The sequence below is a fragment of the Scomber japonicus genome, chromosome 15 (assembly GCF_027409825.1).
Source record: "Scomber japonicus isolate fScoJap1 chromosome 15, fScoJap1.pri, whole genome shotgun sequence".
Classification (NCBI taxonomy): domain Eukaryota; kingdom Metazoa; phylum Chordata; class Actinopteri; order Scombriformes; family Scombridae; genus Scomber; species Scomber japonicus.
In genome coordinates, this window is record NC_070592.1 from 11,014,153 (window position 1) to 11,036,628 (window position 22,476).

At 38.8% G+C, this 22,476-nt stretch overlaps 3 protein-coding genes across 3 annotated transcripts; all 3 read right to left on the reverse strand.

Moving 5' to 3' along the window:
• Positions 1-607: 607 nt before the first annotated feature.
• eva1bb (eva-1 homolog Bb (C. elegans)) lies at positions 608-8,651 on the reverse strand. The gene is made up of 4 exons (XM_053333915.1): positions 8,312-8,651; positions 7,909-8,234; positions 3,647-3,795; positions 608-1,892 (listed from the first exon to the last, which is right to left on the reverse strand). Exons 3-4 carry the CDS (start codon positions 3,711-3,713, stop codon positions 1,456-1,458), a joined length of 504 nt encoding a protein of 167 aa, XP_053189890.1. The 5' UTR covers positions 3,714-3,795; positions 7,909-8,234; positions 8,312-8,651; the 3' UTR covers positions 608-1,455.
• Positions 8,652-11,728: 3,077 nt separating this feature from the next.
• lsm10 (LSM10, U7 small nuclear RNA associated) lies at positions 11,729-14,434 on the reverse strand. The gene is made up of 2 exons (XM_053333916.1): positions 14,348-14,434; positions 11,729-12,589 (listed from the first exon to the last, which is right to left on the reverse strand). The coding sequence occupies exon 2, from the start codon at positions 12,549-12,551 to the stop codon at positions 12,138-12,140; it is 414 nt and encodes a 137-aa protein (XP_053189891.1). The 5' UTR covers positions 12,552-12,589; positions 14,348-14,434; the 3' UTR covers positions 11,729-12,137.
• Positions 14,435-15,703: 1,269 nt separating this feature from the next.
• oscp1a (organic solute carrier partner 1a) lies at positions 15,704-22,463 on the reverse strand. Its single transcript, XM_053333901.1, has 11 exons — positions 22,352-22,463; positions 22,124-22,153; positions 20,682-20,836; positions 19,905-20,072; positions 19,632-19,712; positions 19,422-19,525; positions 18,520-18,648; positions 18,358-18,412; positions 16,800-16,951; positions 16,653-16,710; positions 15,704-15,826 (listed from the first exon to the last, which is right to left on the reverse strand). The coding sequence occupies exons 1-11, from the start codon at positions 22,461-22,463 to the stop codon at positions 15,704-15,706; spliced, it is 1,167 nt and encodes a 388-aa protein (XP_053189876.1).
• Positions 22,464-22,476: the final 13 nt, after the last annotated feature.

The following is a 22,476-nucleotide window of genomic DNA, read 5'->3' on the forward strand; positions in this document are numbered from 1 at the left end:
TCAGTATTGAGGGTTGTTTTCTCTCTCGCTACAACAATCTCCAATTCAGCCTCTGCCACTTAAAACATGACAGCTAACGGACACTGGAAACAAGCTCTCCAGTCGTGACATAATCAGCCTTTTCATGGATCGAGGGGGAAAAAATTCAGCCAACAGAAAATAGACTGTCTCTGGGGACATTGCTTGGATCCACTTGGGGAGGCTCTACATTGGTAATATCTACAGTACGGCCGGGGTAAATGGGTCTTTCATACAGACATTACTTAACCAGGGAGCCTCTGTGCTGTAGCTGAAGGAGAGAGCAGAGTGGTGGGAACAGTGGAAAGGGAAACACAGGAAGTGACGGGGTCAGAGATACAAGCCAATAAACAGGCTGGGAAAAGACTGGGAGTATTTCTGTGGGAAAAGGCCTCTGTTAGCCCTGGATCTGCCTCTTTGGGACACTAAGGCTGCAAATAATTATTTATCTATTAATGTGCACATTATTTTCTTGTCATTTTGTCTATGATGGTGGTTCTCAACGTTGCTAACCTACCTTCAATGTTTCATCTACAAGTTAAAATTGGATGTTGATTCAAAAAGTGGTTAAACTTTTATTGTTTCACATTACAAACATGGAGTAGAATACAGATTAGGCCAAATATGCATACAACATCCTTCATAAGTTACAAGAAATATATGTGTGTTCAATATTAAGTAACAAATAAGACATTATGAAATAGTCATGTTCAAAAATACAGACAAAATGTGTAATGTAACAATGTGAAAATAGGCAATTATCTTTTTTATAATTCAAATTTTATTTCATAATGCCTTTTTTTTTAAACACAAACACTTCATCAATCAAGGAGCCGGTTGTGCAAAGAAGCATGATGAAGTTATGTTTAATTTACCAAGCTTTAAAAATGTATTGAATGATTAAAAATGTTATTAATATATATTCCATATTTTGTCTGTATTTATCCATCTTATATATGTAAAGTCTTATTTATTTATTTTAAAGGTTTACTCCAGCATTTAATATTTCATTTTTATAACATTTGGAGACAGGCTAATAAAAAATATGGTCAAGATTGTACATATCTTGACTTTTCAGTTCTCTTCATGGCTCAAGCTCCAGGAACACTGAATCTTACAATTCCCATAATGCACCTTAATATCTTCCTTCATTAGACACTTCCTGACTGGTAAACGTCCACATCTTTAAAAACCCAAACGCCCCCAGTTTTCAGTTTTTCATACTTCCTTAATTTCTCTACAGAGATATAAAACTGTTTTCACAGGTTGAGTAATAATTCCTCATGGTGAGTAAACTGATCTTCATGTGTAAAATCAGCGGAGTGTTCCTTTAATATTGAACATTTTGGATTTCCATACAAATCAAGATGAAGCATTTTTCTGTCCAATGTCCAACTGTGTATGTTTGGCTCTTTGCAGTCTCACTCAAAGTGTCTGTTAGTGGTAATGCACCCGACCAATAGTCCCCGTCCCTGTGACCAAGATGTCCGGCTGCCCGTTCCTCCATATCTCCCTGACGATACGTTCCCTCTCCTCCAGACGCCGCGCCTTCTCCAGCTCCTCAGCAGACGCAAACACATTAACACTCCTCAGTGTGCCGTTGGACTGGCTGCTGCGCTCGCTCATCGGCCCCACTGTCACTTTGGGGATCTCCGCCTCCTCCCCATCTTCCCCTGCAATGCTCTCCTCATCCTCCTCCTCTTCTTCATCCTCTTCCTCGCTGGACTCCTTCAGCTGCCTCCTCTCAGGAGACGCAGGAGGCCTCCTGTGGCGGCGAGTCCTGCAGGTGAGGCTCGCCACCATCAGGCACAGGGCCATGAGCAGGCCGAAACAGACCCCCATCATGAAGTAGAGGGCGAAGCTCTCTGGGTTGGCTGCAAGGGAAGAAAAACACATTTGACTTCAGTAAAAAATCAGAGCAGAAACAGAACTAAACTGTGCTCTTTATTGTTTTCTTTACTGCCTACTTTTGAGCAACAGAGCTTTGCATTGCCACATGATATTCGGCGCTGTGAGCAGATATACAGTCAGACTGCAGCAGCGTTGAGCCAAAGAAAACAGGACACCCAAGATGCTGGAACTGATGGCGGCTAGACAGCGAAATGAATTCTCAAAGCTCAACAGAAAAGTATTTTGTGGAGAGCTGCAGAGATGTAGTCCAGGTTCCCAATGTTTTTTTAATTGAGACCCCTTAAAGGCTAGTTTCACACTTTTCTTTAAAAGTCTTAAAACGATACCCACATGGCTTTATGTACATTGAAACAGTTGCTAGTAGCTATATTTGCTCCTCCTGTACTGGCTGTGAAAATGGTACTGGCTGTCCTAAAGTGTTTTGGTTGTAAGTGATGGGGAACAAGATCCTCAAGAGTCTCTCCAAGCAAAAATGCATAACAAGGTTCATCTAAGGCCTCAGCACTCTGAGTTGGATGAATCATTTTTGGAAACTGACATCTTCCAAAAATGTGTTTTTATTGCATGATTCTCTCCTTTTTTTCCCCAGATAGTGTTTCACTGCTGAGCCAGGGTGGAGAGGTGCTCACTCAAATAACTAATTTTGTACTACAAACACAGACACAGTTAATTAAATGTGACCCCTTGTGTCTTAAGGTATTAAGTCATCAAGTTTCCTTTTCTTGTAGCCTGTGAGGCGAAAAAGCAGATAACAGATATTTAAACAGGCCAAAATAACCCAATTCATTTGAGGAGGAAGCCAGTGATAGTATTGACCATCTAATTAATTATTGATGAATTAATTAATTGATAACACAGTTTTCAGTCTGAATGCTGCCTACAGCTGATTGGTTTAACTAAAAAAGTGCTTAGACACTGTGGTGTCAATGCTGGCTGCCTAAAGATTTTGGACTGGATATTTTTCCGAATCCAAGCAGCTTCTGAACTTAGCTTTAAACTTTTCACTAATCTTTCCAGCCAAGAAATTTGGAAGATACCTACTTGTTTTCATTAATTCAGACTGCTGAAGCCTCATATTAGCTTTATTTTTATTTATGTTTTCTGGCAAAAAGAATAGGTTGATATGGACAACATAATACCTATAGAGGAATAGGATCTTTTGGTGATATTTGACGGGTTATATCTATCCAGGTACTTACATGTAGACCATTTTTTCTGTAGTATTTTACATATTGACTATAATGTATATGTTAAAATCTCCATACAGTTTATGTCATTTGTTTAATTCTATGTCCAGTTTGTCTGCAGCTATTTGCATGTGATTGCTGTCTTGGTAGCAGCTTCATTTGGCTGCAGATTTTCTCCCCAATCACTTAAATTGGAATCACTTTAAGAAAGGATCTCTTCACGACCAGTTTACTGTTTTAAAACTGAATAGAAGAAAAATGTCAATTTATGCTTTAATATCAAATAATCTCATGGCAGAGTTCATGTCTGTGAGTTGTTCAGAGAGATTTCTTACCTTCTCAGGCTGCTTAATTGGAATAATTTTAACCATTTTTAGAGGCTTGAAGAGGTAAAACATTACAGTATTTGGCAAGAAAAGAGTAAAGATTAGAGCACAATGCAGTTTAATCTCATTATCTACATTGGTAATCAACTTGTGAGGCCATCTTGAATTTGGGAGCCAGTGTTTTATCAACCACTGACATGTTACCTTTGATGTGAGCGTAGGTTGCCATGCTGTTACTGAGCAGCTCCATGTCTCTCTTAACAGGCTCCATCCTGGTTCACTGTGGGTTCAGATATTTACCATCTCCAGGACTCTCTTCACAGTTAAACTGCACCATCCACTCAGTGCAGATCCTGTCACATAGAAACACATGCAGACAGTTTGTTTATGCATCTGAATCTCATATTCTTTTGAGTCTGAGCTCATCCAAATGATAGCAATGGCAAAATATGTTCCTCCAAAGCTCCACCCATGATTCCTGTGATCTAAACCAGTGTCAAAGGTCACTTCACAAGGACATTGTGTTCCTCGTAAGGGTTTTATACTCAGGGCTGTAGTGAGGCCCTCTGTGTGTAATGGGGATGTTTATATTTATGACATCAGTGCCTGAGGACCGGGGAGGCTCCTTTCCGGTGTCAAGCAAACGGGACATTAGGTTTTATTTTGATTTTCCCACAGACAAAGTAACATGTTGGATTTCTCATGTCCGATTTGACACTGAATTACACATCCGCTGTTGTTGTTAAGTCCGATTTGACACTGAATTACACATCCGCTGTTGTTGTTAAAGAGAAATGAGAAGGAGAGAATTAAAGGCTTGTTCATCCACCCCCCAAAAAACTCTAATAGTATCTCAGCATGAAGATAATTGGCCATGTTCTGTAATATCTATGTGATTTCTGCGTTATTTCAAAGCTGTGAAAACCTCTTTGGCTGGTGTTTATTTGTTTGTTTACAATATTTTGTAACAATAATGCATGTATAATTGTTGGTACATGATCAAATGCTCATTGGCTTCTCATTCTGTAATAAGATGTCAGGTCAATAAAGTATATGCAGTAAATGCATAAATGTTAGTAAGACATGCATGAACATCTTTTGCTATTTTTGTTTTAAAATAATAACTTGGGTCTTGCAGTCATAAGTAGTTAACCCTTACATACTAGTCATATTCTGACTCATAATTAGTCTCTGCACCAATTCAGATTCATACATTGCCCATCATTAATGACATTCACAATCACTATTTTATGGTCCAGGAAAACATTTTTTTGAATTTGTTTAATAAACACAGGTCAAATTTGTACATTTGGATATAAAATGTGTATCAGCTGCACATGTGAATATGGTGTTTTTACAGCTTGCAAATGGTCAAATTTGACCCTGAACAGGATGTAAGGGTTAATTAATGGATTTTGGTCGAAACGCCCTGCAGCCCTTTTCCAAAAGGTCAGAGGTCAAACTGGACATTGGAGTGATCGCCCTGATTGACTAAAGAATTATCTAAATAAAACAAAACAAGTTTGATTTTAGGTGATAGGGGGATAATATGAATTCTAACTAATAAAAGGTGCCTTATTAAGAAAGTTAGACGAAAATGACTCAAGATTCAACAAGAGTCGACAGACATGCTTGCAGCTCTGTGAGGGTTGTACTTGGTGAAGCTTTGAGTTAAATAATGCTAACTTCGTCATCCGATCCAAAATATGCAAGTGCACAACACAAACAACACATGCAGAAGCCTTAGCAATAATCTTAGTAACCAAGGCTACAGAACAGATGGCCATTTATGCCTATGACCAATGAAGTAACATCAGCTGGTTGGCAGGGTAGAAGACAGACATCACAGCATTAAGGGTTGAACGAACATTAACCTCAAGTTTTGGAGTTTTGACCATGTTTAATAAGGGCAGCCAACACCATAACAGTAAATAAATGACAGAAAAACTGAAAAAAACCCGTAATATGTTCCCTTTATCGGATCAGGATGTTGCCATGCTGCTAGCGTAGCTTAAGATTCAGCAGCATTGTGTCTTTCCAAGAACAATGACTCTGGTCTTTCTGGATTATCTCGCAGTTTTCATAAGAACTACTTTCTCCTTTTAGGGGGATTTAAAATGAAACCTTGTCGCAGATGGTCCCACGGGTTACAGTAAAGCTTGATGTAAACATGATGACTGATATTTCCCACCCCCTCACATTCCCTGTCATTACAACAACAATGTGCGTGGGAGCCAAATGTTTTTCTTTCTGGTGTTTTTCCCTCAAGGGAAAGCGAAATCATGCCCTGCTCCAGTCACTGCCACTGGGGGCCTGGGTTGATCTCCCACCCTGATCTTTATCCTGGTGACTCTTGGCAGACCCTGAGCACTCTCAAAGGCTTTCTTTTTTTATTTTTTCAGTGGGGGCAATTACATTGGTAGTCACAATGGTGGCTGACTCAGGGTCCAATCACTGATGGGAAGTGGTGGGTCTCAACCAGCGCTGTTTTCTGCTTGGCATTTAAGTCCCTTCCCAAAGAGAAGACGTATGAGTCCATCTGCTATCCTCAATTTACTGCCCCCAGACCTGAACCACATAAGTGGGCAATTTAGCTTTTGGTTGAGTTTATGTTCGGTCAGTGTTTTCTTGTAATTAAAGATTGGCCTTGACACCCAGTTGTTCTACATCCACCAATGAGACTGTTTCTAAAACTTGTAGCACTTATCACACTGCAGATAACACCTTCTTATCAAGTCGATAAGAAGGTGTAATTTCGCGTCCTTGGAGGAAAAGTTCACCATTTTCGAAAATAGCTTACTGGCTTGCCTGGAGTTAGATGAGAAGACAGATAACTCTCTCATGTTTGCTTAATGTGAAGTTAAAAATTCTGACTACCATATCTTAAACTCAATTCAATAACACTTTGTTCCATTTCTTTAATCTGTACAAACTGAAGTGTAAAAAAAGACAAGGTTGTGGTTTTATGGGGAGTTTGTGCTTGACTGTTTCTTGGCTGGGAGCAGCTGTCAGGCAGCGAGGCTCGGATAATGTTACCGACCAAGAATTAATCCATCACATTTACCTCCGTGAAAGAAATGTGTTTTTTTGTACAGATTTAACAAACCAGATTTAGCTTGTTAATTATTGAGCTTTAGAGGCGCTGGTAGGCAGATTTGCTGCTTTTGGAAAGAGCCAGGCTAGCTGTTTCACCCTCGTTACCAGCCTTTTATGCTAAGCTAAGCTAACCATGTGCGGGCCAAAACTTCATATTTAACATTTAGGCTTAAGGGTGGTATCAATTTTGGCATCAAACTCTTAACAAGAAAACTAATCAGTGCATTTTACAAAATGTCAAAGTATTCATTTAAGGTAATTTTCCTAAAACAATCTGAAAGATATTTCTACTTACTTCCATTAGAAATCACCTTATTTGAGTTATTTTGCTAAATCAAGTTAAATTTTTCTTATTTTTTCATGTTTCAGTAAACTTCTTGTTACAACCTGGTTTCTATTGAAACAAGTTGAAATAATCTTACAGTAGTGGCACTTTTTTTCACTTGTTTTTGAGAAAATAATCTGACACAAAGGACTTGATCTTGACATTTTTGGAGCACCCATCTGAGTCATAATTACTAATGTGTTGTCTCATTCTGTTTTCTTATTTGTAGATGACACTGTACATATATTATTATACAGAGCTGCACAGAGATTCATGACAGCCTGAAGCAGGCAGTTTGTGGTGAAGTCTGCCTGAGCTGGAAGCACAACACAAATACCAGAGGGAGACAAATGTCCATTTTATGCAGCCGCAGTCTCGGGCAGACAGATTTAACACCTAACGTTTCCAGACAAGTCCAATAACTTCTGGACTTAACCATACACATGCAAAGCCCGGCAGCTGTAGCTGTTTATGTGACCCCATAAATGCACTCACATTCAACCCTCCCACATTTCCTGCTTAGATAATCCTATTTAAGTCAAAATATGAAATCTGAAACCACTGAAAATAAAACCTGTTACTTTACAGTAGTCAATCCTGCTTGAGAGGCAGAGCATTATATCAACACTACCACAATACTTCAACACATTACATGACACACATTATTAAGTATACAAAAGTACACTAAACAAAGTATGAAAAAAGAGGTGAATAGCTGGGTTTTCCTTGTGGATTTATAAGTGTTGATGATTCTGGGCATTGCTACTGCACCCATAAAGGATTTTATGGTCTGCTATATTGTAAAGAACATGGTGCAGGCAATACTAATAAACCAGTTTGTTACCTTGTTTACTGCCTGACAGCAGAATAACTGCAGTAAGATTCCTTTTACAAATATTTGAAAATTGATGTTTGAATCCAAGTTTCCATCATAGAAAGCCCCCGCAGTGCAAAGTCAGCTCTTGACTTAAATTAAAGTAAAATATATTTGAACAAAATGGGTAAATATCAGCATAAGATCATTTTAAGTCAGCACATCACTCACCTTGGTCCTGGATGAGAGCTGAAATGCTTGATAACCACAAACTTTCCTCTGAAGAATCAAGAATTTAGCTCCAAATCTGCTCCATGCTCATCAGCCAACACATAAATAAGATCCCATCCCTGAAAAAGGAAAAGCAGTGAGGTGTAGTCAGACGCTCAGTGTGCGTGACAGAAGAGCTGATGTTGCTACTGGAAGCCGGAGAAGGAGCTGCCCTCAGCCAAGATCCACTCCCTCTCATCCTTTAGAGGGAAGGAGGGACCAGCCAGAAACGGTCCAGACACATGTTGAGAAGGAGGCGTTTCTTTTCCCCTAAGAGATAAGTGAAACTAAAGGGGTCCTCATGCATCTGAAACAAACATCTGATGCTAATTTTAAAAGCCAAAATTACAACCAGGGTCCTCACCTTTATAGAAATCACCATTTATTGAAGATAGTCTGCTTTTGTGTCCTTATGTGCAGATGTGAACCGCACTACTGACCAGAGGGAGCTGATCTGTCCTCGTCTGCCCACAAACGCACCACAGTGAGGTCTGTTCACTGTGAAGCCAGGAGGGTGGAACAGGAAATAGCTAGTCGGCTGCCATGGGCACAGGGCCGTGCTGCTGCAGGGGCTCGTGGATTAATTGAGCTCTTTGTATTTTAATCTCAGCTTCCAGGGAGGGAAAAAGGAGCTCAGCAGTACAGTTTGTGTCCCTGACTGAGTTTATTAAGCAAACAGTGGAGTGGCACGCAGCGCTGGCTTGCAGGTGCTGTTGTTTGGTAGAGTCTAGTGGTGGAAAGCAATTAAGTACAATTACTCCAGAACTGTAAATAAATACAATGCTGAGGTACTCCACTTGGGTATTTCTGTTTTGTGCTGTTTTCTACTTCTGCACCACCAAACTCAGAGGCACATTTTGTAGGTTTTACTCTGCTATATTTATCTGACAGCCGTGGTTACTATTCAGATAAAGATTTGACATAAAAACATGTGATTATCTTACAAAATACAACACATAGTTAAAGATTAAATCAGCGGTTTCCAGCTTTTCAGTACAAAAACAGGAGTGTCTGGTCACGTTTTAGATGTGTGTGAGCTGTCAGCAGTTACACCGAACTCTAAACTTCTCACATGGTTTCATTTAAACTGTTTCTAAAAAGTTAAATGATCCAATATTTGACCAAAAATCATCATTTACTCAAGTACTGTACTTCATTACAACTTTGAGTTACTTATACTTTAACTTCACTACATTTATTTGACAACTTTTGTTACTTTTCAGATGAAGATTTTACATAAAGCAGTATTTTAATATTCTAAATGTTCAAGGTGAAACTACTTTTAACTACTTCATATAGAGTGAGGTAGTTTAGAGCAGTGGTTCCCAACTGAACCGGTGGGGGTTTCTATAGGGTCACATGATAAATCTGGGGGTTTATGAGATGACAAAAATCTATATTCATTTTTTGAAATTATTTTCCATTAAAGATTTTTCTATAGCGTCTTTGGTGAAACTGAAAACAGCTCATAGAAATCTGAAATATCAAAAATAAACAGATTTTCTGTGAGGCCGACTATATCTAGCCGGAACTTCTCAACCTCGCGCACCAGCTCAGGCTCCTTCCCCACCAGAGAGGTGACGTTCCACGTCCCTAGAGTTAGCTTCTGCAGCCGAGTGTCGGACCGTCAAGGTCCCCGCCTTCGGCTGCCGCCCAGCTCACAGCACCCCTGTGCCCCTTTGGCCCCTCCCACTGGTGGTGAGTCTGTGGGAGCGGGGTCCCATGTACCCTCTTCGGACTGTGCCCGGCCGGGCCCCATGGGCGAAGGCCCGGCCACCAGGCGCTCGCCCCCGAGCTCCACCCCCACCCCCAGACCTGGCTCCAGGGGGGGCCCCGGTGACCCGCGTCCGGGCGAGGGACACGGAAAATCATTTATCGTGTTCGTCATTAGGGTCTTCTGAGCTACCCTGTGTCTGGCCCCTCCCTCTGGACCTGTTTGCCATGGGAGACCCTACCAGGGGCACAAAAGCCCCCGACAACTGAGCTCCTGGGGTCATTGGGACATGCAAACCCCTCCACCACAATAAGGTAGTTGCTCAGGGAGGGGTAAGTAGTAAACTAAAACAGTCAAATAAATGGAACTAATCTACTAATGTCATATTTAATAACATATCAGTCACAAAGGGCCACTTTTTAATTTTACTATTGATACTTTAAATATTATGTTAGTCCTTTCACTTATAATGGAGCAGTTTGGTGTTGTTGTATCATCAGTACCTTATATAGATAGAGGATCTGGGTTGTTTCACCGCTGGTATGACACTAAATCCGGCTGTGTTATGAATTGTAAAAGAATTGTTTATGCGGTCGAGCCTCAGTGAAGTGCTATTTTGAATCTTGTGAGTGTTGATGTGGCACACGGTCGTGTTTTTAGCAAAGCAGTAAGCATCCATTATGTGGGTGGCTGCTGTCATTCAGATGGTTGGTTTTAAAGCAAACAGAGTCAAGAGAAAAACATGTCCCTTAAAACACCCTGAAGCCACAGCCAAAACAATGATCCAATTGCCAAGGGACATTCCTGAGAGTTGGGAGCATATATTCCTCTTAATTTCACTCTTTTTTTAAATGATATGGTTGCTGAATACCCTCCCATCTCTGTACAGTGCAGGGTTTATCTGCACCAGCTGACCCCGCCTGTGTTATGTCAGGCCTGTCCTCTTCCTGACACTGCATAGGAATAACATACCCCTTCGCAAATTCCTCAAATTCCCAATCGTATTTGTGTATCGGCAGAACACTGGGACAGCAGTTTCCAAGGGAAACACTCTCTTCCTTTCACCCGCTCCACTCGCCTCCATTGGCCAAACAAAAGTCCCATCCTGCTCTGCTCGGATCTCGCACCGCCAATCAGAGGAGAGCGTGATGGGACAGCTCAATGATGCATGCAGGAGAGATGTTTGTGAGGTGGAAGCTGTGGAAACATGACATGCTTGTTTTTCCCTCCACCAGACTGGCATTGAACATGACTAATGTTTTCCTGCATATGGGCAGTTATTAAATCTGGGCCGGTGTCACAGACAGACAGATGGGCTTTGTGGTGCGTGCCAGGATCCCTCAACCATGCCTGAGAGTAAACAGCAGACACCCTGGGCCACACCTGCTCTGACTGTTGATTGTTTGATGTCCTCTTTTCATTTTAAAGAAGTGCTTTAGTAGAGACGTTGGCAGAACAATGACTTACTTGTAAGCCTCTTTATTTACAGTTGTGTGCATTTCACTTCATCAAAAGAGGTTGAGGACGGCTGTTAACTGTTTTTTATGTCAATTACAGATCACAAACTCAATTACCAAATGCAAACACACAATTTTCAACTCATCAGCTCATCCAGTGGTTCCCAACCAGAGTCTGACTGATAAATGAGCTTATTGTAGAAATATCAATATTATTGTATGTATTGGCTGCTATGTAACAGGAAATGTATGTACAGAGATGCCAAAGATATGCTTGAGGTAATTTAATTTTAAAAAGTGTCTCCCTTTGAGTTTGTCCACCTGAAAGCACAGACAAATTAAAGTGTCACACTGAGCGCATCTCTCGATCATCATAAAAAAAATGTGCCAAAAAATAAAAGTATGACAAATAATGATCGTCGTCAATATATAATTAACTGATTTTTTGAAAAACTTGATTTAGGCTTCAAAAATATAGTATCTTTCTGGCTATATTCATAACTTTTTCAGCTATGTAACCTCATAAAATGAAACAACTGAAGCATGCAAGTAAAATATGCTGCTTCAAAAGATGAAAGTTTCCAATATTTCAAAGGAGAAGGCTGCAAGTAACGATTATTTTTCATTATCAGTTCATCTCAGTATTATTTTCCTGATTTATTTCATTTATAATTTGGTCTAAAAAAAACCATCAGAAAATACAAAAGAATATCTATTACTATTATATAATGATGTCTTCAAAACACTTGATTTATCTGATGAACATTCTCACATTAGACAAAGAAAAGCAGCAAATCCTCCCAACTGAGAAGCTGGAATTTAGGAGTGTTAGGATTTCTTAAAAAACAACTGATTATGTAAAGAGTTATTTTTCTGTAGATGGACTGATCAATAAATCAGCAGCTGATCTAGTACTCTAATACTTTTCCTCAAAACTAACAAAAAGAAAACTCACTTGGTGCCTCTGAGCATTTTACGTTCTACCCAGCAGTTTTGGATCCTTCTAAAGAACAAAAAAGTTATTTTGTCTTCTTGGCATACTCTTTCCTGCCGCCCCCTTGGCTGGCAAAGTTGCGGACCCTGTGGATCTTGGCCAGCTGGCTCTGAATGGTCTTCATTATGTCCATGTGGTCTGGGATGTGAACGTAGCGGACATTCCTGCCGGTAATGAACAGGTCCTCTAGCTGGGTGAGCTGCCCCCGCCGGTCGCGGTACAGCACCTCTGCCAGACGTATGTTCATGAAGGCGTCCACATTGACCACTCGGCCTCTGGCTGTGCTCTCGTTCCTCAGGTCCACTGTGGTCACCTCTCCCTGCAGGCCCTGCAGCAGAACCACCATGCTGTTCTCAGCGATGGTGCGCTCCCGAATAGAGCTGAAAACTTCAGCTGTGCCTGAGCCTGATGGCGGCGATTCAGCCCCCTCTGACTCCATGTACGCTGATGAAGAGACTCTGTGGAGGTCAGTGATACCTGCAGGCAGGTTAAAGGTCAGTTAATGTCATACACTTAATCACCAGAGGGAAATATAAACACTTCAGTCAAAACAAGTACGGGCCTGTGTTTGAGAATGTTTTCATTAACTTTAAACAATGTAAATGTCAAAACACACCCATGAGTTAGAAAGTACAAGCAAGGAATAGTTTTAGGTCATTAAAAAAGATTAAATAATCATATATAATGCTGATCACTGGAAGGAGACTTGACAATAGGAAAGTCAAATAATAGGCAATAGGAAAAAAGGTTTCACATACTCCGTCCCCATATGCATTTCTGTTTTATTTAAAGGACATTTCAACCCTCAGGCCTTCTTGAAGATCATCAACAACAGTAAGGCAGACACTCCTAATGTTATGTAGGCCACACCTAGTAACACATCTGATGGTGATTAGACAATCATGTTCCACCATTAGAGAGAGAAAAATCAGTCAAGGGGCCTTCAGCAAACTAAAACTCTTAAAACAGTCAGAGGAACTAGAGCTAATTAAATCACTTTAACCAACCACAACAGGTATACATTCTGGCTTCATATGCATTTCTCTTTTATTCAGTTGACGCACACTTGTATGTTATGTAACACGTCAGAAAAAGTTCAACCTCAGCTCTAGATGATCATTAACAACTTAATCTAAATATCCAATAAATAAAGGTACATTACAGAAAACACTTTAAGACATAAACTGTATTTAATCCATAAACAAATGGAATGATTAATTTCAACAAAATGTGGCGCTTTTATCCAGTAGCAGCACATTCTGTTGAATTTAATCATCCTATTGACTCTTTAAGATGTATTGGTAGCGAGAAGGTTTCACTGCCCCCAAGAGGAGATAACTTGGATGTTGTCACTTTCCAAAAGGGAGCACTATTGGATCCACTGTCTGAGAACCTTGTCCCACTGTGATCTCACAAATGCCTGATTATTAAGTCCCTTTAAACCAAATGTTTTGGGTTTCGGTGCAAGACAGACATTAGGCAAATTCATATTGATCTGAGGAATGAAAGATAGTCTTGAGAACTGGCAACACAATGTAATACATATGGAAGATTAGATGTTTTAAGTACTGTCCTTTTAAAAGCCGATTGATAATCTGGGAGGAACTTTCATATATTTTGATAATTCATTGCTTTTAGTTATTTTTTTAGGGGGAACTATCCAAAAAGCCTGATTCCAGCTTCTTAAATAATATTCACTGGTTTATTTCATCCTCTCTGATTGTAACAAACAAGACAAAGAGGTTGCACCTTGTGCTTTGAGAAACTGTGCCAAATTTAAGATCAAGAAATGAACCCACAGTTTTATCAATAATGAAAATAATCATTAGTTCCAGCCCTAAAAATGTTTTTCAGTAGACACTTTGTTATCCACTTGTTGGCCATGTTTCATTAACTTCCCAAGCTGAAAAACACCACACAGAAATCAATATACATGCTGTCATATTTACATACTTACTGACATGAGTCAAAACTGGCTTTAACAAGCAGCATCTGTCCACTGACCATACAGATATAAGCTAATGTGAGTGTTAAAAAATAGATACTGGCACAGCCTTCATTATGAGGGATATTACGGACATTGTAACTAGTTTAATTTATTGATTCTCATCCATATTTGTCAGATTCACTGTTAGTTTATGCCGCGACCCACGTATAAAAACTGCAACCAGATTTTAAAAAGAGAAGAACTCATATTATACTGTTTCCTTTACGTATTGTGTGCGTTATATTTACCTGCGTTAGTTAAAACCTTATTTCATGTGAAAAACCCGGCACAAAACCTTCACGAGAGGTGATTAAACGCACGGATGTCAACAAAGTTTTCCCGCACCAGACGTCACCGGGAAGTACGGCGTGATGACGTGTATTGTGCGCCCTTGCGTCACAGATATTCTTCAGCACAGAATTACGACAGCGCCCCTGCAGGCGGCTGGCTGATACTACACAATAAACAGACTAATAATTATAATTAGGAATGAATTATGATTTATTTATATAACTTTTAGAGATACAGTTATTAGTCGTGCATCAAAGCGCTTGGGGGCTCCTTTATACCACCAGTCATCATCCCAGTACCTCCCACTCCCCACATATTGCACATTTATATATTGCACATGTATTTACAGAGAGATTGTTTACTGTATATAGTATGTAATTGTATTTATTTGATCACTTTCATCCTTACAGTAATCATACTTGATAGTAAACTGAATATCTTTGGGGTTTATACTGCTTCTTGGACAAAATGAGACATAAAAGATAAAGATATAATCTTTGACTCTGGGGAACTATAACAGCTATTGTTACTATTTTCTGACATTTTATCCACAAATAAATCATGAAAATACTCATTAGTTGCAGGCTTACTTTATTTAACCAACAACCTCACTTTTATCAGTGTCCTGATCAAAAGAGCAGTAGCACATAAAACACAGAGGTTACAAAACCAGATAACTGTATCAAACATTTCTATACAAGCAGCAGAAAAACATATGTTCACATTAAAATAAAATTCAAAAATACAGTACAAGGGATAATAGGCATTCTGTTCACCATGTACTATTGTCTTTCTTTTAAAAGAAAAAGTATTATTAAAGCATTTTAATGGATGGGAAACCTGATTGCTTATCCACCGTATCAGTGAACTCCAGATCCCAAGTCAATGTGCGTAAAATAAGGAAAAACACAACTGTCAAAAAAATGGGTTACCTGAGAAAAAAGGACTATTAGATCACTTCTGGATCTCTATCACTGCATGTGTACACTGTGTGAAGAACACACACATTTCAAACAGAATGTTTATATAGAAATCACAGAAAGCATTCATCCATGATTCATAATGGTCAGCATTCATTCAACAGAATATCAGTCAGACAGTGTATATTTATCTTAAATGTAAAACAGAATATATTAGCAACAGAATATTTTACAGATTAAACAGAACCTCATAGTGACAGATAATGTGATATTAATAGTAACAAATAATGTGATTTTACCTGAGATACAAGACTCTGGCACAAGTCAATTTGGCCATAAAGTTTAGATGAATAACTGCATTTCTGACTGTCTCACTGAAACCTAACAACAGAGTCAGAGGTCGTCCATCATGGCCAGCAGGTCGTCTCCTTTGCTGCTGCTTGGATTTTCAGGCATCTCTTCTCCTTCTGCAAACTGTCCGGCGATTTGAGCCAACTCAGTCGCAGCCTGTTCATCCTGAATCAAACAGAAACATGACAGCTCTTCAAATGTCCTTCAATAACACATCTGTAATATTATTCAAATGATTGTTACATGTTAGTGAACTACAGTCCATTAAGAAAAATGTCTTACATTTTCAGAAAAGTTTGAATTAATTATATGACTATATTCTCAAATGACATTAATATAGATTAATAGTAAGGTGTGTATAGCTTCTGAGCTGCATCCATGGTTAAAGTGTTTTTAGCTTACTGCATGTCCTTTATCAGGTTTAGAGGATGCTTACAGACTTTACGAGGCGCATAACTAAAAATGATGGCGTAACACATTACATGGACGAAAAAACACACACCAAGTGTTTTGCTAATAAAAGTAGACTTCAGAGTACGGAAAAAGTGTCTCACACTCTGGCTTCATATGCATTTCTCTTTTATTAAGATGAAGCTTCAGCCCCCAGGCACAGCTATGTTATGTAACACACCCTAGTGACGTGTTGAATGGTGATTAGACAATCGTGTTCCACCATTAGAGTGTAGAACATAATTAAGAGGTCTTCAGCCAATTAAAAACTCTTTAAAAAAGACAGGGAGAGCAGGGAGAGGAACTACACCCGATCAAATTACAAAGTGAAAAGAACCATATGTGTATCATACCACATAGAGAGATTTATGTTTTACATTACAAGTCTTTGGTTACGTATATTCAAAATGTTAAAAATGCATTTATTTTAATAGATATCTAATAGAACAGAAAAAGTTCAACCTCAGCTCAAGATGATCATCAACAACTTTATCTAAATATCCAATAAACAGAGGTACATTACATTTACCACATTACTTACCTGCATCGCCTGAATATTTATCACTCCGAACAAGGATGCCTCAGCTCCACCTGAAGTTCTTCTGTTAAACAAAACAAATGCCGTATTTAAAGGGATGGACTTTAAGTAACTAAAGGCACAGATGATGGATGAAAAAAAAGCACTTACGCCTCATCCTCCTCCTGGTCTGTAGTAAACAGGTTGATACGAAAACTGGCTTCAGTGCTGGGCATGCTCTCAGCCTCCACGCTACCCATCAGACGGGCTAGCAGGTTCAGCTCCTCTTTGGCCAGCAGGTTGGGAGTGTTGTCTTTCTGCTGCTGTGTGATGGAGGTTCAAAGAGGTCAAAACTCCAGCAACACTTCAAGTACAAACAGCAACTTTATTGTGGTTTCCATCAGAGTCAGCACACAACACATAACCGAAAACCTCTTTGGAAGTTGAACCAGAAACTCTCATCTGCCTAGTTATAGTTATACATGACCATCAGTGGTGGAAACATAATTCAGATCCTTCTCTTTCATAAAGGATTATGTCAGGTAGTTGAATAACAATGCATTGTATTTTATAGGATGATCATATATTTTGGTGTGAAATTGCAATCAAAGATTTAAAAAGATTGAAGATGTATTTGTCATACATATAATATCACAAAAACATCTTTAATTTTATCACACAGTACTATGTGCAGCACAGTGTTTAGTTCCCATCCCCATTATAATAAAATAGGAAGAAAAACATGAACAATTAAACATGTAAGGGGACGTTACAAAAGAGCAAAAAGCAAAAGTGGAACCTTGTAGAGGATGAAATATTGAGTATTGTATTGTCAAGTAAGTCTGAGAATTATGTATAAGGTATACTGTACAGTTCAATAAATGCGTATATGCTGTATTTCCAATATAGTGTGATGAGATGTTTGTATACAATGCAACAATGAAACATTGATGGGAATTATATAGGTAATCTAAAAGGAGAAGTTGTACAAATGTAAAGTCCAGCATGACTTCATTCAGGAGTCGTCCTTAACTGCAAAGTCACCAGCAACTATATCTGTCAAATAAATTTGAATATGTGGCAAGTCCAACTTTATTAAAGTGAAGTACTTGCCTAAATTTACTTTTTTGTACTCTACCACTGGAACAGTGTTCACATATTTGTGCAATAGTTTCAGCTTCATGACGTTTCAACAGCAAACATTTGGACATGTAGCAACAGGAAGAACACAGGTGTCACTTATGACACTAACAAGGACACAGCTCCATTTATGTGCACCAATAAGCATTCATGCATAGCACACACACCCACACAATAATGCATACACACCCCATAAACACTAATAATGACACACACACACACAGAATTGGACACACCTTCCCATTCTCATAAATGAGACAGTGTGTATATTTTACTTTATTTCCTGTATCGCATGCCAAATCCAACACACTGAATTGTCTTAATGCCATGTCTTGTGCTGTTTTGTCACAATGTCTGCATGTTCGACCATTGTTAAAGTCACCTCTGTTAACATACTGTATGTCAGTCTTGAATCGCACCAAAAAATGTGTATACCAACTAAAAAAGGTATTCCAGTGAGCCAGCATGCACAGTAGCAGGGCCTCATAACTGGAAGATCTAAATGGAAAGCAGCAGTTAATGATGTTATTAATTACTCCTGCCTTTTTCCTGCTATAAAGATGTTAGTCATGAACAACCTCATTATTACCTTCACAGAGGGAGTCTTGGATGTGTGTGTTTCCTCTGGATGGTTCGCAGTGTACCTTTAATTCATGAAAAACAAAACACAGCAGCGTCACTCACAAGTAGAGAGCTCTACATGTATAGGCTACAGTACTGTATGTATACAACATAGATAAAGGTGCAGTACATGTTCATGCCCAGTCTGATGACTCTGTCTCCATGCAGCTCAAAGGATCCCTGTTTGATGGGGCTGCTGTAACTTCCCCCTGTGGGGAATTCACTCCGTCTCACTTCTCTCCCCTTTCTGTCAAATGTCCTGCAATAACAGGAAGCAGTTGATGACACTCTGGAAAATTGAGATATTTCTGATATGCAGACAGAAAATATCTGAGACTAAATGGAAGAACATTGCATAAGCTAAATCTGGTTTGCTGTGTGTAAATGACACCTAACAACCATTTTAACAGCAATTATTAAACAATAAAACTGATTTCAGTTTATGTTAAAACAAAAGTCTGGTGCCAAAATAAACAGTGAAAAGAGGTTTACCTTGCTGTAATCATTCATCTTGTTCATACTGATTATTAAAAGATCCCCTTCAAATGTGCTTTCAATGTAAGTGATGGGGGGTCAATGGTTTTGAGAAAAAATGCTTTAAAAGTTTATCTGAAGCTTATGTGCAGCTTCAGGAATCTGAATTAGTCTAATCAAGTGGATATCTGCCACATCTACAGTCATTTTTTAGCATAAAATTCCCTCTTTATGTTTCCTCTGCTTGATATGTACTTGATTTGATAAACTTAACATAATTTTTTCCACAGAAGGATTTTGGTCCCCCTCACTTACATGGTAAGTGCATTATAAAGGGATCTCCTAATGGTCAGTACAAACAAGAAAAGCATGTTTCAATGTTTATTTGGTCTCCTGAATTTTGTTTTAAGACAGACTTAAAATTTGCAAACCCATCCTTTAAGCTTGATGTGGGCTTTAAATATGGTTATGTACATCATGTTAAGTCGATTGACAGTAATCTGTATGTCATTATATATGAAAAACAAAACCCAATACTGATAACTATTTCTACAGTACCTAATTAGCCCTGGAACATCTATCCCATGAGGCACTGGGCCTGAGGTCGACAGGGCAAAACGCCCGTTGGGATTCTGGACTTGAATTTTGAGAAAAAGTGACACCTAAATGAGAGAATAAAAGTCAAGTCCTAGTTGAGAAAAAAAAAAGATTGTTTGTATTTTCAGCTCAGGTGTACGGAGTGATGAAATAAATGACTTAACGACTCACCCGAACATGCATGTCTTGAAAAAATATGAGCAGTGTTTGTCGGAGAAGTTGGAATTCACCTTCTGACAATGACGAGTATACCTGCAACAAAGAGAAAAACAGGTCACACAGGACACAGGCAATAAAAACTGACAGCTGGAATTTACAGCCTGACTCATATTTTTGCACAGACAGTATGCAGGACATGACATGACAAAAAGATATTTGAATTTAGAAAATGTAACCAAAAGCATCCAGGACAGAATATCAGACTGGTTTACAACAGTTACCTACCTCAATTATCTTCCTATGTGTTTCATCCACTTGATTCACAATGACAGGAGTTTCTTTCACAAATTCTCTGATGGTATCTATGTGATTGTACGAGATGAGCAGCAAGTCTTTTGGCCGTGGACAAAGGAAGACTTGATACTTGAAAGCCATGATCATCAGCTCATAAAGCTACATGAGGAAAATAAAAGAAACTTTAAACTTGAGCACCATCCCACCAACAAATAAAACTACCCATATCTTCTAAAACTGAGCCTTCTCAATTGCATATAATAAGAGAGCTCAAGCCTTAAAGCTTGTGCATATTCAACAATTTTATTACTGTCAACAAATCCCATGAAAACACCTAAACAACCAATAAAGAGACCCCCTAACAAGTATTGTCTGTGTAGCCAAACATGACATTTTTAATCTGTCACAGAGCTTCAAAAACTAAAACTGCAACTATACATACCTCAAGAAATACACTATTAATTCCTGTGTCAGTAATGTTTGCTAAAACCTAAAATGCTCAGCTGTTTTAGGAAATAACTAAGCCTTTAAAAAATGAAACTAAATATTCATGACCCATTTTTAAAGATTTATGTCTAGTGGGAGCTAATGGGCTTAGGGCTAGGATTAGGTGTCAATAACAAATGAAAAGAATATCACTGTTTGCATGTTTCACATAACTGTTAAACAAAAATGTTGTATGACTTGTAACAGACGTACAATTTCCCTATAAAGACGACTCAGAGTTGCCTCTTTAAGAACTAGAAAAGTTTATCTTAATGTACATACCCTGTCCATACTGGCCGGGTTCAGCCTCATGATGGAGGCGTGTGCTAATCGAGTTAGCACTGTTTTAAGGGTCCTGTGAGAATACAGCTGTTGAGGCTTGAGGAGTTCATCCATGAAAGGTTTACTAAACATGGTCCCGACAATATCATTCATTACTGTAAATGGGGAGAAGACACAAACAGAGAGGTGGTTAAACCTGCCAAAAATGGAGACATAGAAATGCTTGTTTTAATGTCTGTCTGTGTTTTATAAAAGAATGAGTTCACAATTTTTCAAGATTAACAACAGTCACATGTCCATATGAAGAGTGAAAGAGGTATTTGTTGCTGTAATCATTCCTCCTGTTCATACTGGCCGTTAAAAGATCCCCATAAAATGTGATTTCAGTGTAAATAGTAAAATTCACAGTGTGTCCATACTGTCATTTAAAAGTGTATCTGAAGCTTATATGAGGCTACAGCAGTGTGAGTTATACATATCAAGTGGATATCTGCCACATTTACAGTCTTTTTAACATCAAATTCCCTCTTGGTGTTTCCTTGTTGAGCTGCAGTGGAAGTAACAAAAAGTGCGGCTATGGCAACTAAAAAGACTAACATAAATATAGCAGAACAACAAAACATATTTGACTAATTTAGTAGGCTGAAGGTTCATATTTGCTTTAGATAAACTTTTAAATACATTTTTGCACAGAAAGAAGACTGTGGATTATGTATGTGGATTTTAAAGGGATCTTTTAAAGGTCAGTTAGTATAGACATGAGGAATTATTACAGCAAGAAAAACATGTTTCAGTGTTAATTTGGGCACCTGACTGTTGCTTTAAGACATCCTTTACATAAGACATTAACACACCCTTTAAAATGTACAGTATATTAAAACCAATCAATAATTTGTGTTTTAACATATTTAAATGTGCTATTTAAAGGTGGTTTGATCACAGCAAATCACATGAATTCAACTAGAGGCAAAAGCTGAGTTGGCTGTGATTAACATTAAGCTAGCTACCTTTAGCAGGAGTTTAGCCCGATTTTTTTTTTCATTGTGGCTGGATTTAGACAGAAGGCCTGACTCAATTTACCACATGCAATAACTAACTTCTTTACCAAGTTGTTGTTTCATCAAAAATGTATGTTCTACAACTGCAGAATAATCATTAACCCTCGGTATGATTAGCTCCCCAACTAGCTTGCACTTTAAATAGTGTATCTTCCCTCCTTTAGCTACCTTCAATCTTGTCTGTCACACTATGACAGTTTTAAATGTTGTTTTCATGAAGCTTATAGGTAAGTGCTGAGCTTTGACTTTGAATATTCTAAAAATTACTATCACATCTCACAAACCCATATCAGTTTTATAGAAATTGCCGCTATCAAGACACTACAGGGACAAAAGGAGCTGACTTAACAATATTATTCTTAAGTATGGACCTTAAGTAAGTACCTCTTTTTCTGTCATTCTCTGACCACACTCCTGCAGCCCAGGTAGGTTTCCCAAGGCAGAAAACAAAGAAAACATTTTGTCACTGTCTTTTCAAGGTATTTTGCACAGGAAATATGAGATGCACACATTTCAGTCGATGAGCTGACATCTGACAGCTAAAGCTTGTCAGGGGGAAGGATGTGTGGGAGCTACACACCTACCAAGCCTGTCAGTTCACTAGCTATCTACCTTTCTCTGAATTGTCCTCTGAAGTGTTTTGAGCTCGCAGGCGTTGGTCCAATATGAAAAGCATCTCTCCACCAAGATTAATGAAAACCAGGGGGAGAGTTCTCACAGACATCTTGCAAAAGACA

Excerpts from the sequence above, each read along its gene's own strand:
- eva1bb (XM_053333915.1), bottom strand. The coding sequence starts at position 3,713 with ATGGAGCCTGTTAAGAGAGACATGGAGCTGCTCAGTAACAGCATGGCA. Across the intron at positions 1,893-3,646 it reads AACCTACGCTCACATCAAAG|CCAACCCAGAGAGCTTCGCC; the intron begins GTAACATGTCAG and ends CTTCCCTTGCAG.
- lsm10 (XM_053333916.1), bottom strand. The coding sequence starts at position 12,551 with ATGGAGTCAGAGGGGGCTGAATCGCCGCCATCAGGCTCAGGCACAGCT.
- oscp1a (XM_053333901.1), bottom strand. The coding sequence starts at position 22,463 with ATGTCTGTGAGAACTCTCCCCCTGGTTTTCATTAATCTTGGTGGAGAG. Across the intron at positions 20,837-22,123 it reads AGAGAATGACAGAAAAAGAG|TAATGAATGATATTGTCGGG; the intron begins GTACTTACTTAA and ends CCCCATTTACAG. Across the intron at positions 18,649-19,421 it reads GATGTTCCAGGGCTAATTAG|GACATTTGACAGAAAGGGGA; the intron begins GTACTGTAGAAA and ends CTGTTATTGCAG.